Here is a 15,732-nt window from a genome sequence, read left to right on the forward strand (position 1 = left end):
ATTAATGATGTCCTTTCTGACCATTACATATAAACATCTTTTATTAGGGTTTGCTAAGTTGGAAGTAATCATGCTGGAGTGGTCCTGTATTTGGAATATTTCTTTCCAGTGGATGCTTGTAAGCTTTGCTAGCTCATGGACCTTTTCGATTTCTTTTTCTCATTCTTCTGAAAATCTTCATTTAGTTCAACTGATTTGTATAAATTATTTATCCTCCTATGCATATGTGCTATTTAGTTATAGAATGGTTCCCAATTATAGGTTTTTCTGTGTTTGTACATATGCTATGATGAATTTAGCACTCCGCTGTCTATATCTATGGAGTGTAATGTTTATTTTCAGATGTACTTTTATGTGGAACTCTTCGGAATTCCAAATCATAATAAATAAATAAAATAAATCAATAAAAAAAGTGCTATTTAATTAATGATACAAAACGTAATAAAGCAATTATGCCGTAGGTGATACAGGCAACAACATGCAGTCAATTGACGTTATTTAATTCCCCAGCTTCATTTCCCCCCAAAAAAGAAAAAACAGCTAAGAATTCCTATGGCTCATGGCCAAATGTGCTTATTCACAGGTTCTGTTGAATGACATCAATACCCAGTTTGTTGAGCAAACAATTGCAATAATGAAGAACCTACTTGATAACCATACTGAAGGCAGCTCCGAGCATCTGGGACAAGCCAGCATTGAGACTATGATGTTAAATCTTGTCCGGTAAGATCAAGTCTTCTCTCTGTATTAGTGAAATAATGACTAATTTAATCTGTTTCTGTAAGTTTTTAGTTGCTCTTCTTAATATGGTTTACCTGCTTTTTATGGACTATACAGATGGTATACTTTGACATTTCAAATTGCAATATTGAAATTATTGTTATGTTATTGTACATGAGTTACTGCTAATAAGATAGATTTTAAGATTCAACAGCAGGGTGCAAGCATTAAATGATCATGTAAATGTAGTATACTTGTATACTTGTAAAGCGCACAGCTGCCCCAGCAACGGGGCGTCCCGGCGCTGTATAACTCTGGGGAACCCGTCCTGGCTTTCCCTGTGGGATGGTCCCGTGCTGGGAGTCCCCAAGGTGGAGCCAGGCATCCCCGGAATTGGTGGGGCCGTTGTGGAGATTAGGCAAGCTAATGCCCAGAGTTGCCGAGTGGAACCCCTGATTAGAGTAAGCACTGAAGCGAGAATTATCGAGTCCGCTGACCAAGGTTCACGACCCTGCCGCGTCGGGAATTGAACCCTTGTCCCAGGCTGACTTCTGCTCTCAGGCCTGCTGCCTCTAACCAGTGAGCCACACTACTCCACGCAGTCTGTTACGTTAGTTTGCCCTAATACATTCTACCTGTTGTATACATTCATTTTCAAAATACTTTATTCGGTTTACATGTTAGAAAACCATAAAAGTTTGCAATTCATTTTTAAAAATATAAAAAGCAAAGATATAAATATCCAGACATATTATACAAGTATCCCAGTACATACAGTAAATTTAGAAGGAAGAGCAATATCAACACAACTTCATCAAGGATTAAAAAGTCACTATATAAAATACATGAACCATTTTTAGGGATCTACATAGTTTCTATACTTTAAGGAGGATTATAGAAAACCGGCCACAAATGGGATACAGTCTGGCTTTAATAGATGCAAAAAATAGAGGGCGGGGCGACCCTGACTAAAATTTCGCTTTTTTAAAAGCGATTTTAAAAAGAACCTCCGTGGGCATCATAAAAACTACAGAAAAACACAAAGTGCAGCAGATCCTGAGGAGACAAACTGTCGCAGCCACAGGGTGCTAACACTTGTCCTTTGTGACACCCCTTCGGTACGGCAAGTAAAAGATGGAAATAATCCAGTCGGAACCTAGTTAGTAATAACCGCTCGTTAGCCGACAAAGGCCACGACAGGTATGGTTCCATGTCTGGGGTGGACTTGAGCATCACGTACTTACGGACGCTGATTTTAGACCGTTCCATCCCATCTCTATGTAGTTTTTTTCTGCAAAATGAAAGATTGCTTCACAAAGGCCACATCTGATCTGGTGATACAATCAGGTCTTAAAAAAAGGTCCAGGCGTCCCAACTCTCCAAAGCAGCCCTTTAGGTATTTTAACAAAGGTATTTTAATCATGTAATCTAGGCTCAAAATTTCCTTCATTAACGCTTGAGTAAGGCCGATATCCTCGTTCAGCCAGCAATTGAGCCAAAATAGCAATGGGCGCATAGCCAGAATATCACCAATAAATGTTAGTCTAGTCTCTTCGTGAACTATTAAGTTCGAGGTCCCTTTAGGAACCCCCAGCAACTGTTTTAAAAAGTTATTTTCTGCCACCTGAATACCCTCCAGGCCTAAGTATCCCCACAGTTCGCTACCATAACTAGCAATCACTACACTCTTAGCTTGATATATTTTTATCATCGCCGCTATCGGGCGCTTGCCCATTTTTGTAGCGAAGTTAAAGATCGCTGCATTAGTCCTTTTCTTTCTAAGTAAAGGACCCCAGTTCAAGCGGTCATCCAGTAAGACACCAAGGTAGGAGAAAGTTGATGTTGTAGGTACTTTTTCTCCATTCACCGTAAACGAGTACTGCTTCTTGGGGCGCAACCCAACTTGCATTACGTAGGATTTAGAATTCTTAATGGCCAGATCTCGTTCTGCCATAAACCTACGAAAAGTGTCGAGCAAAGTCTGTAAGCTTTTTTGGGTGCGGGCCAGGAGAACTGCATCGTCTGCATAAAGCAAGACGGGCAGTCCCCTGCGTCCCACCGATGGGAAGTCAGCCCCCGTTTCTCGCAAGATCTTATCTAAGTCATTGATATAAAGGTTGAAAAGAAATGGGGCTAGGATGCACCCCTGCCGTACACCCCTTTCTGTACTAAAGTCTCTAGAGACCCTCAGGTCCTGGGCGAATCTGATGTTTGCCTTTGTTTCTCTATGCAGATCCAACAGAAAGTCCACCAGGTTTGCCTCCACCCCCATGGCCCTCATGGACTGCCACATCCTCCCCCGATTGACACAGTCAAATACGGAGGAAAGATCCATGAAGGCCATGTAGATTGTCCCCTGGCGGGCAACAGTGTACTTTCCGAGGATCAGATAGAGGTTATGGCATTGCGCCATGGTGGAGTGACCTGGGCGGAACCCATACTGGATATCAGAATGAATCTTATTTTCTTCCGTCCAGACTGCCAAACTATTTAAAACAACTCCACCGACAACCTTAACCACGGAGTCGATAAAGGAAATCGGTCTATAGTTCATAGTGCTATTGCGATCACCCTTTTTAAAAACTGGTACGATTTTGGAGATAGCGCTTGACTCTGGGCACCCTTCCTTCGCTGCAGCGTTAAGCACTGCCACCAGAATTGATGCCCAGAGAGAGGGATTAGATTCTAAAAGGTCCGGTGGTATACCGTTTGGGCCAGGTGCCTTATTGCACGTGAGACTAACTATACCTTCCTCCACTTCTTTTCGAGTGAAAACAACAGCGTCATTATCCTGAATTCTCGGTTGCAGCCGGGGTAAGGTTGTGGCACTCTTAAAAAATACAGCTGAAGTGAGACACCCATTCCTCTTCTGTTATATTAGTACCCAAATCCTCAGCTCTGTCCCTTTCAAAGACCGGTCTATTGAAAATGCTCCAGAATCTAGAGCTGCTAAGTAATGCGGAGGGATCTAAAAGTTCCCGCCAAGTAGCCTCCTTCATTCCCGATTTGCGCCTAGCCAGTATCTTTTTATAATTAATCCGAAGGGAACGAATCTGGAGTTGATTCCTTGGAGTCGCTTTCAAAGCGATCTTTAATTCTCTGGCAGCTTTGGAGCACAATGGATCAAACCACTTAGGGTCGTCATCCAGCCTTCTTTGTACCGGGACTGATAACAATGCCCCCACCTTAGAAACATTCCCTTGGAAAGCATTTAAAATACCCTTGGCAGTAGAATCAGGTTCTACACAGTATATAAATTCTGCCGCGCAAGATTCACAAACCTTTTCGTGAAAAAGGGATGGAGTTACTTGTGCCCACTTAAGGCGGCGCCTACCATCAATAAGTTTCAAGGTGCCTGGTTCTACTACCCTATCCTGCCTTATCAATATACTGCCTCCCATATGCACACACTCAGGATTATGGTCACTGAAGGCACTCTAATATAAATCCTTATACAAGGGGCTGAATACTTGTAGATATCAGAATATGATCTATAAAAGATCCACCATTGCAGCCTTTAAACGAAGGAACCATCTGTTTACTAGAAGGAGCTGCAAAGCACATGGAGGAAAACAGATCTTATTAGTCAAGCAGATCATTAAGTGTCTCTCCCCGTGGTGAATGCTCGAAGTGAAGACCCCGGATCCTTGCACAGCCCATATCACCCATACTATGGATTCAGGGTCCCCACATGGGTGAAAATTAAAATCGCCTGCTATCATAGGGTTGTTTCTAAAGGGGGCACAATACTGTTTGACAAAGCTATTCAGCTGGATTATCTTACAAACCCCCTGTCTGTATACTGCATTGTAGAAATTAATCACACAGAGACTAGAGTTTCCTTGCCTTAAAACAATCACTTGGAAATCACTATGGGCAGAGGAAATATCCGTAATCCTACATTTCAGGGACAGAGATGTAAAAATAACCAGACCACCCATAGCTCTTCCACTACTTGCTGGAAATGATGGGACAAAAAAAGCTTTATACCCCTCCAAAAATAGGTTGCCGCTCACCAACCAAGTCTCCTGAAGGCAAATCACGGAGAAATGCCTGATGAACTGCACCCATAGTGGATATGCAATCTTCTCCGCCAGCCCAGTGATATTCCAAGATAGGACATTGTAATTTTCTATCTTGGATCGGTCCCTTGGATGTACAATAGGCAGATCTTCCAATAGCACGGGGATTGATATTACTCGTTGCTCCTGAGCTGTTGGCCCTACACCAGTTATGGCCTCTAAAAACGTAGCAGATGGAGTCATTGGTAATGTTTTGTCCAGGAAGCGTGCATCAGGAGGAATAGAGTCAACAGATGCAGGTATCTGGATTGTTGATTCTAAAAGCTCTGGGCTATTACTCAGTCAATTGCAGTCATACAACCCTGACTGAGGTGCGTGTCTATTTGGCCCCTGTACTATCGAGGAGCGATAACAATCCCTCCTTAAATTATGCCTTTCTACCCAAGGGTTAGGTGGCCCGGTCCTAGACATCTTCATCCACTCTTGAGGCCAGGTATGGTGTGCTGATGTGAAATGAATCTGTCTAGGGTTCTGCACCTTATAAAAATACCCCAATGGTAGTATCTCAATACCTTGGCCCTTTTTTGCCGGGCTTAGCATTTGCCTCCCAAAGGATTCTCTCTGCAGACAACGGGTTATTCAAGTCAAGTCAAGTTTATTATGTTTTCGGCTCTCAAAAGAGGGCCACATATAACAATCACATAACTATACACCAATAGATACAGTAAAAAATTACAATAAAAAAGCCTATTGAAGGATCACAACATGAACACTGGTCGAACAATCATCAAATAACATCTACAGGTTTCATTAATAAATATCTAAAAAAAAAACTTAAAAAAGTTAAAAATTTTGAAGCAAAACATTTCATTGGGTGGACAATAAAGGGCATGAAAGAAAGTATTTACATTAAGAATTCCTAATTGTAGACAAATAGATTTTAACCATTTAGAGCGCAATGGACGTAATGTAGGACAAATAAACAGAACATGATTTCGGTCCTGCACTGCCTTATTACAAAAGTTACATACGGGAGATGTTCCATACCACTTTGCTAAAAGTGAATTTAAAGGAAGCAAACCATGTCTTAAAAGGTACCATAGCCTTCGGACTCGATGAGGGATATTCCAGGAAACATACTGTTGGGCCTGCTTTACTGAATACGTGCTTAGGAGTAAATCCCCACCCTTCTTTTCGTGTAGAGCAGTCATATCCAATTTAAAGCAGAGTTCCCAAGATGCATGTTTCAGCTGAGACTTTAGTTGAGAAGGAGAGAGTAAGAACAAAGTACTTTCGTCCAACTCTAACATTAATACAGCTTTTCTAAAGTTTTTTATTATTAATGAGAACTCGTTTAGATTGCCCAGCAGTTCCTTTTTAATATATGCCCGTAAGGAACCCGATTCACCTCTGGCCAAACAGGCCACCCATCTTACCAGGGCAATCAACCCCTGTACCCAACAACTCCGGAGGCCAAATTCCAGCCTGCATGCGGTCACGGAACAAGCTGTATTAAAGGAAGAAATTCTTCTCAAGACCTTTCCCTCCATTAACTGCAAAAAACCCCAATGCCTTAACTCCACCAGTTCTATTCCATAAAGCAGAGTTGCAGGGATTTTTGCTCTATACACTTCCAAAAAACAGGCAAAGTGTCTTTTCCCTGTAGCAGAATACAGGGAACATAACCCCATACCATGAGCCAATGCCTTACGCAAATTATGTTCAATATGGGGTTTTTCGCTTAGGTTTGCCGAGATTATTTTACCTAGAAAGGTGTAAGTTTTAACCACCTCTAGTCTCTGGCCTCCTATAGCCCATCCGAAGTTTACAGACCTACATTTTTTCCTTCCAGTAATGCACATGATTTTGCTTTTGGAGGCATTAATCTTCATAAAATGTGCTTCTGCAAATAAATGTAAAGCTTGCAGGCGATTAGACAAGCCCTTAGGCGTTAAGTCTAAAATGAGGATATCATCCGCATACATTAAAACAGAGATGGGTGAACCTCCAACTACCGGGGCTAAACCAACACCTGCAGCAATGGAAGCAGGTAGGTCCGCAATATATAATGAGAACAACATGGGTGCTAATAGACATCCCTGTTTTAATCCGTTCAAGGATGGGATAGTCTGTGAAAGACCGCTTTCTCCGCCTTGTAACACCTTACACCAGGTATTCGAGTGAAGGGATCTTACAAGTTCCAGTAGATGGGGCGGCATACCCAATACAGCAAGCTTTCTCCACAGCGTCGGACGGTCCACCTTGTCAAACGCTGCGGAGAAGTCTATGAATGCCGCATATACTCCACCCCCTCGCACTCGTACATATTTGTCCGTAATCACTTGAAGAGCAGTTAAGTTATCAAGTGTACCATGCTCTTTACGGAACCCAGTCTGTTCCAAAGGTAAAATACTATTTGCCTCCACCCAATCCGTAATTAATATTAGAAGACACTTAGCAAAAACTTTTCCGATAGAATCCAGAAGAGCTATCAAACGGTAGTTCATGGGTTTATCCCGCTCTCCCTTCTTAAATAAGGGTATTAATATACTTCCCCTCCAGGATGTAGGAACTGATCTAAGTGCAAAGCAGGCTTTAAACAAAGGGAAAAGAATCCTGCTCCAAGTAAAAACATCCTGCTTCAGTACTGAAATGGGCAACTCGTCCGGACCCATTGCTCCGGAAGAGCGCATACTCTTAATCGCCGAAGCAATGGATTTCTCAGATGGAGGATCCATAGAAAACCCACTGTCCAATACAAGGTCACTATCCTCACCCTCTACGCCATTTGATGCATACAAATTCAATATAAATGAAATCCAAACATCTTCAGGAATAGAAATGGGAATAGGGGAAGTTCTTGCACCACATCCCTTACCAATTATGGACCAGAATTCTCTAGATTTACCATAGACAGAAGCCTCCCTTAAACTAATCCAGAGTGAGTCTTTTTCTTTTTTTAATTTTGCTCTCACTCTGGTCCTCCTTCTTTTTAGTAAGGATAACTTATTAGCAGTTTCCGTGGATCTAAAAAGAAATTGTTGCCTCACTAATTTATTTATTTCTTTATTTAATGGCAATAATAAACTAGGAACAAAAGTCACTTTCCTAGAATATCGAGGCTTCTTTGCAGTCGCAGTAAGCTTCTTCATAAAGTTTTCAAAATGAAAGAATTCCATACCCTGCCATTCTTTTAGTTCAAGTAAGGTTTGTGCAAGAATGTTTTGCAAACCCTTCATAGTAGTCGGGTTCCAAAAACATCTACCGGACTTACAAAGAAGAGAAACTCCTCTAGTACTTAAAGACCAGGAATCCGTGACCGGAGGTTGTAGTGAAAGAGTTATACTGGTCACGTTATGATCGCTCATAGGAGTCTGAGAGACCATTATATCCTGAATAAAGGAGAAAGAGTCATAGTCCGTAATTACATAGTCAAGGATGGATTCACCCTTAGGGGACCTATGAGTAAATTTAGCAGGGCTATCAGATGGCATCCTACCATTTACAATTAACCCCTCTAGATAGCTAAGTTCTTCCAACATTATCTTTCCTCTTTTGCTAGTTTTTATTTTAATTGGGAAGATAGATTGGGGTATATTATATGCCTCTTCTTTAAACTTATTTCTGAACAAGTCTACGCTTGAGTTGGAAACTTTGCTATTCAGATCGCCCACGAGTAGAATATAGGGGGGCTGGTCAAGCTCTAATAGTTGTTTAACATAAGAAAACATTTGCTTCAATACAGTATTAAAACCATCTTCAGGCGGAATGTATGCATTAATAATTACCAGGGAGTACTGGCTACCTACATTGGCTAGTTTATTAATAGTTATTGTTTGAAAAAGGTTACTTGTGTCAACATAATGGGAAAATTGCCATTGTAATGAATTAGACAGGAGGCAGGCAATTCCCCCTTTTGCGTGACCTTTTTTCACTGGTGTGGCTGCTGCCTCAAGCACAAAGTAATCTTTCCCACCATACAAAATACTTTTACACCAGGTTTCTTGGATGCATATCACATCCGCATTCAGAGTAAATAAAAAATCAAGTTTCTCCGGTCTATTATGCAACCCTGCTGCATTCCAGGATATAACTTTTAATTGACTGCTAAAGATGTTGAAACAGTCTTGGATTATCCGTAATATTATTAGACAAGACTCCTGGAAGCCAGTTCCACCGATGATTATCCTCAGTTATAGGAGCAATAGGATTCAAGGGGGTGGGTAGAACCTGGGAAATCATACGTTTACCTCTTGAGACCCAGATTTTTAAATCTTTATTGGATGTGGACATATTTTCCTGCCTAAAGCCCAACTTTGTGCCCCCCTCTCTAGGGAAAATATCCTTTCCCATATAAGAAAAGGGTAACACATCAATCCCTATTCATTGGAACGATTCCGCTTGTTGTAGTACAAGATTAGCTATTATTTTAGAATAGAATTTTGCCCGTACACATAGACCATTTTCATACCCTACTAAAGAAACCAAGTCAATGTCATTCGACTGAATAAGTTTTAAACATTCAATATCCTTAAAACAATTAAGCAACCATGACCTGTTTAGGTATAAGTCAGAGTCGAATAAGGGCAAAAAGTGCAAAGTCAGGGTGTCCACATAAGAATTAGGAGCTTTAAACTGTACAGAAGAAGAATTTGTAGCAACATCAGCCGGCAACCGAAAGATAGGCCCTGATGGGTTAAGTGCCCCTGATACAACTGGAGTAGTTCTTGTCACCTCTTCGATTGGAGCGATGGGCAATAATGCATATTCCTCTTGATAAGAGGCTCCCCCAGCATTGGCACAAATATTAAGTGGACATTCGACTACAGAACCAATAGTACAAACAGCAGCCTTATTAGAAAAAGTGTCCAATAAAGATTCTACAACATCATGTTCTTCTGTATTTATATGTTTTTGAAAAATGATTTGCCTCTGTTTTTTCTTCTTGTACTTACGAACAGGTTTCCTATTTTTCCTTTATTCTTTCTACTTTTTTCTTTATCTTTTCTTTATCTTTTCCACTTACATCAAGATTCACTTCAGGCTCCTTTTTATCAAGGGTGAAAATTGGGAATAACTCATTTCCAGCGTTTAAGTCCACATCCAACGAGCTTTCTTCCTTTAGGATAGGTTCTGATACCTTCCTACAATTTGAAACAGATGGGATAGGCATCCCTAAGGACTCATGTTTGTCAACCACTACTGGCATACCTGCAGGAGCATTTTTTCCCAATAGATTATTGCTATCCGAAGCATTCTGCAAAACAATCTCCGGGGCAGAAATAGTACCATTTTCTGTGCTTTTTTCCAATAATACTTTTAATATCTGTGTAACTGAGTCCAGGGTGCAGTCAGAGCTCCCAACGAATTTGCCCAATAAAGACAATATGGAAGCCAGTAAATGTTCTAGTGCTATCAAGGAATCAGAGATAGGTCTATCCTCTTTTGGAAACCCAGAAGCGGTGATGGGGCAAATACCGGATAAATTGAAGGAATGTCATTAGATGTTATAGAAGGAGTACTACTATATAGTAGTAATCCTGACGGCGTGGCTCCAATTGCTGTCTTACAGGGATCCAGATGGTTCAGATTTCCATCCTCCATATAGCGACCACATAATTCAAGGTCAATACTGGAAAAAAAAGACTCTCCTTTTATAACCACGTCAGGACATTCTGCACCACTAGGAATGTTAGGTAGGGGTGCTTTCGTATCTGGTATCCTATTATCAGGCTGCTCTCCTCCTAAAGTGCATACTGGGAGATTAGCAGCAATAATTATTGGCAGAGTGAACAAGTTGTTTATAGAGGCTGACTCAGAGTTGGAATCTTTTTCCACATCAGGCGGTGCACCCACCAAAGGCACCATCTCAGAACCAGCAACTACCGGGACTGCTAAAGAGTTATCAACGGGTTTTTCCCATAATTTCAGTAACTGCATCTGTCCCTTCAATAACACACTGTTGTCATATTTATTCCTCAGGGGGTTAGATCTGGTTTTTATACATGACCTCCCCCCTAGAACTCTTCCAGAGCGTAATTTCTTTGCAGTCATCATAAACGGAGAAGGAACCAAGCAGCAGGATATTGCTCCGAAGATATATATAAAAATAACAATAACTAGTCCTTATAGTTGCTCGGCCAGTATTCAGAGATAACTCCTTCAAAGCGTCACACCTCGGATCACTAAATTACCTAACATACAATAAAAGTAACGGGGCCCAGCCCAGCCTACCTCGGCCACTGAGGGCCCGCCCTCCGCCCGGGCTTAGCCCGGCGCCTGCCCGCGTGCGTCCCGCGACGCGGGAAGGGATGCCCCTTTTTGTGCGCCTCCTGGCGCGCTCAGCCTCGACGCGACTTCCGTCCAGGTCGCGGAGGCTTGTGGGGCTTGTAGTCTCAACTCCCCCACTCGGCGGCAGCACAGATGGTCAGAGGCTGCAGCGGGGGGAGGAGACCGGCGATGTCAGGGCAGCGGACCGGACGATGGAAGCAGGCACCGCGGCGCCAAGGAAAGCCCAGCAAACAGCAGCAGCGGACAGCCAGGGAGCTCCTAACAACAGCAGGTAACCGGCAAAGACACTCGGGTTATTAAAATTCACAACAATACAATCCCCCTCCCTTGTTTTCCTAGAGCTTCCAAACCAAGCAACTCGCCGGACATATAATAATATTGCGTGCAATCGCAGGGCCAGCGTCAGTATTGCAGGACAACCAGTGAGTAACCTTATTTTTAAGCTGGAAAAAATCCTCCTTTGTGCCCATTGGGAGAGACTGCACATTCTCCAAGATAGCCACCAGAGGTGTTGATTGCGGCGGTAAATCAATTACAGGTAATTTCAGCTGTGCATCACCGGTGTACCCCTGCAACAGGCCCCCATTCCTTCCCACGTCACTAAGAGCTGCACCATGTTGCTTTGTTGCCTGAGCTTCAACAGTTGTCTGACAATCTGCAGCCTTATCATACAACCCTCCTGGGCAGCTGATACTCACGTCTGAAACAGCCGGTACCCAGTTAATTGATGGATGAGTGGTTTCAGACAATCCATCTGTGAGTACCTTCGGGCGTTCTTTGTTTAAAACAAAAGGGACTGACACAGCACAGCTTCGATTCTGAACAGATTGTATAATATTGTGCTGGTCTGCTAAACTTTGCTCAATATTATGTTGTTTAATCATAATTGGGTGAAGTTTATCTTCCAATATGCTACATAGTACAGATTTAAACAATTCTATCAGTGGGAGATCAGGCACAGCAGTAACTGGTATCGATGAGACCCTAATGTCCGCTGGTGGAAAAGACAAAGCATTAGTTTTGCTCTTCTTCGCTTGACTGCCCATTGTTATGCCGTTTCTCTTTATACTCGCATTTGATGGGCGTACACCCCCCAGTTGTTGCGGTGGATTATGGTTGCTGGTAACCTCCATGTGTGTTGTGGAGGTCATCCTTCCTCCCCCATCCTTTCTGCTAGGAGGTGTAGGGACAGTCTCCTGCCTTTTTGCCTCAGTAACAACAGGAGACAAGGGCATAACTGGGGCAACCTGCGGTGACTCCACGACAGGGGAAAGCACCACCACATCTTGAGTGTCACTAACCACCTCCTGTGTATGTATAATGCCTCCAACCTCAACAGGACAGTTGTTTACTTGAATATTGGCCCCATCCAAAAGAGGTAAATGGCCACTAGTCGGTGATCTAGACAGGCGTCTATTTACCATGTCAATCTCCCTGTCGATCAGTGTTGCAGCTCTAGACAGGAAGGCATCTATGGTAGCTACAGTTGCTTTTGCATTACCTAAAGCCCCATCCTGCTTTGCCTGTATCTTACGCCTTCCCATAATCAGAACGCTAAAATGATATCACAATTTTGGCTTAAGAACAGCGAAACCACACTTAATAACCTATATCAACTCTGAGATCCCCTGAAGAAAAGATAAACATAAAAAACGACCCAATAGGGATGTGAAGGAATATATATGTCCAAGCGTTATAAAGTCAACAAATAAGATTCCAATATCACTAACCAGTTCGATGTTGAAATGGGGGTGGCTGTGCCCTGCCTCCTCCTGGCTACGACGGGCCCGCCCTTGGCCCGGGCAGTGCCCGCGCGTGTCCCGCGCGTGTCCCGCGCTGCGTGACTCCCGCCCTGCGTAACTCCCGCGCTGCGTGAGTCTCGGGCTGCGTGAGTCCCCCAACGATTTTAAACAGCTCCTGGCGCTCTCTGTGATGCTTTGGAGCTGCGCCACTGGAAGCTTCTGGGGGCTGTAGTCCTCTCCCTCATTGTGCAGCAATAGTGATGGCAGCAGAGTAGGCGGCAACAGCCGCATGAGACAACTGGAGACCCCTCCCGATCTGCGCGGTACAGCAGGGCTGCCCTGCGGAATCTGGTGAGTGGCAGCAAAAAGGCAAGCGCGTCTCCCTGCTATTTGCTTACATGTGAGTTTGGCTAAACCCAATCGATTGCATGGGATAGTTCCCACTGTTGTTGTCTTGGGTGTCCTCACAACTTTAAATAGATAAGAGTGAGCAATTTTTAGATGTGTATTGATGATATTAAATATCCATATTTAATTTAAAGTTAGAAAGCCAAGAATATTTTTTAAAGATGTTAGCATTTACTTTTGCTAGAGCTGTAAATGCGTACTATTCAGTTTCACACCGATAGTCTTTTATGTTTTCTATACAGATATGTTCGAGTTCTTGGAAATTTAGTGCATGCGATCCAAATAAAAACGAAACTCTGCCAACTGGTAGAGGTGATGATGGAAAGGCGAGACGATCTATCATTTTGCCAGGAGATGAAATTTAGGTGAGCCTTTTTTTGTTTATAATTATGTAAATGTTTTACATTACCCATGGTACCAACTTGCAGAAAATGTTCTAACTTAAGGGCCTGGCGTCATTTATCATAACCACTTTCTGGGTTGCTAATGAGATCAGATTGAGACATCTCTATGTATGAGGGACTTGATCTACAGTAACAAATTTATCTCTTGTCCTGTCAGTTTATTCATCTTGTCAAACAGTTGAATAAAAACAAAATTCACTATTTTTCCCCAAATAAAAGAAATTACGGAGCAGAGTATGAAAGAAGAATGGAGTTGAAGTACGTATAGAAGTGCAAGTTTGGTTAGACTGATCATTTAAAATCCTTTTGCAAATATACTCTTAATCCATACCTCAATATGCAGATCTCTGGGTAGGATTGAGCTAGATATCCCTTGTTTGAATAATCATAACACACTACTGAACTATTTTGGTTCTGAACTATGGACCTTTAATCAGGAACTACTATAAACTACTAGTTTATAGAGGATTGCATTTGAATAAATAGGTGGGCATGAAATGTTGGGCAGCAAAGGAATGGGCAGTAGTAATGATGAGCAAACGTATGTAGTGCTGTTGGAAGGCAACTTCGAATGTGAAAGTACAAGGAATAATAGGTAATTATAATGCTTCCCATGAATGATAAATAGAACCCTGGGTAATGACTTACTGCACATTCTGAGCAGGCTTGTTAAAGCGTATCGTTTGTGATGGAGGCTCCAGAGATGCCCTGTCCTGCTCCTGTACAGCCTGTGTCTCAGAAACATTTTAAATCATTTGGAAAAGGCATAGCAACGACCTAATAGCTTTTATCGCACAAACGTGAACTTGCATCATAGTTGACAGCTGAAGTATAGTTGCTGTGGCACTATACAGGTGGACCTTCTCAGCCAAATGATCTTTGTGTTGAGTGGTATAAAAATCGTCCTTTGATTTATTTATTTATTTTACATTTTTTTCATTGACATTTTTCAAATCTCTGCGTTTTACTGTCATTGAGGTACCTCTGTTACTAATGGCCACTAATAACTGTGAACAGTGTATGTTTTACTTGGCACAGCCTCAAGATTACTCCAAGTGAAAAGCCTCACAGATTTGGGAAGCAACTTCATGTTGCAGTTTTCCAGTTAAGAATTTAAAAGCATTATATTAATTTGATTCCTTGTTATGTTTTATGTTGTGTTATATTATATGTCTGATAGAGACTTCAAGCTGCAGATTCCTTACCTTTTCAATTTTCCAGGCGTCAGACTTGATCCGGAAGATTTTTCTCGAGCATGACCCCTGTGCGCCGGTAGGTGCCATTGTTTGGGTCTGTCATCGCCTGCACCGGAAGTGATGTTGCCCATGCACTCTGACGTTCGTTCTTTTTCTTTACGAACTATCCAGCGCGGAGCCAGAGAAGAGGTATGCCTCTAGTATATTACCTGAAAGAAACACGTTAGTGATAGATTCCTTACCTTAGAATTACCCCAGGCGTCAGACTGGATACGGAAACTTTTCGTCAGCAGTACCCCTGCACGTAGGCAGGCGTCGTCGTGCGGCCCCGCGTACCTTGTTGGTGTCGTAGTCCCCGAGATGACGTAGCTGGAGCTACTGGGACGCTCCCACTTGTGCTGAAGTCTGTCTTTATTTTTCCATGCCAGCAAGCGCAGATCCAGAGAGAACGGTATCCCCAGTCACTTTTTGACTGAGTTGTTTTTGGGACTTTTGTCTGTTTTTTGAGTCTTTGACTCCGGATGTATAGGGATGCCCGGTTTTAAGTCTTGCGCGGCTTGTCCCCGTACAATGCCGGTGACAGACCCGCATCGTGAGTGTTTCTACTGCCTGGGGCACGACCACGACTCTGAGTCGTGCCCCGAATGCCAGGCCATGGCTTTGAAAACTTTGTGGGAGCGGTCCCGAAAGTTGCTGGAGGCTTGGGAGTCGGCTCCGCGCCGTTCAAGGTCCGGGTCCCGTGGGACATCGAAAGTCCGGTCGCGGAGCCACCACCACCATCACCACCACCACCACCACCACCATCGTTCGACGAAGTCTTTGAACTCCGAGTCAGGTAAGGCGAAGCACAAGAAGTCGAAGAAGCGTCGTCGTTATTCGCCTTCCCCTAGCCTGTCGGGCAACATGGCTGAGGTTACGGGTGGTGCCACCCCGCTGCTCCAGTGGAGCC

The 15,732-nt window shown here is 43.0% G+C and overlaps 1 protein-coding gene across 8 annotated transcripts in view; it reads left to right on the top strand.

Annotated features, from left to right (window-relative positions):
* NF1 (neurofibromin 1) overlaps positions 1-15,732 on the top strand; it is a 2,143,703-nt gene that overhangs the window by 944,684 nt on the left and 1,183,287 nt on the right. For all 8 annotated transcript variants that reach the window (XM_078679713.1, XM_078679719.1, XM_078679717.1 and 5 more), the window contains exons 21-22: positions 584-723; positions 13,426-13,548. In XM_078679713.1, coding sequence (XP_078535839.1) covers positions 584-723; positions 13,426-13,548 — 263 coding nt within the window. The remainder of the gene's footprint in view (positions 1-583; positions 724-13,425; positions 13,549-15,732) is intronic.

Source organism: Lissotriton helveticus, chromosome 3_1 (assembly GCF_964261635.1).
Source record: "Lissotriton helveticus chromosome 3_1, aLisHel1.1, whole genome shotgun sequence".
Taxonomy (NCBI): Eukaryota; Metazoa; Chordata; class Amphibia; order Caudata; family Salamandridae; genus Lissotriton; species Lissotriton helveticus.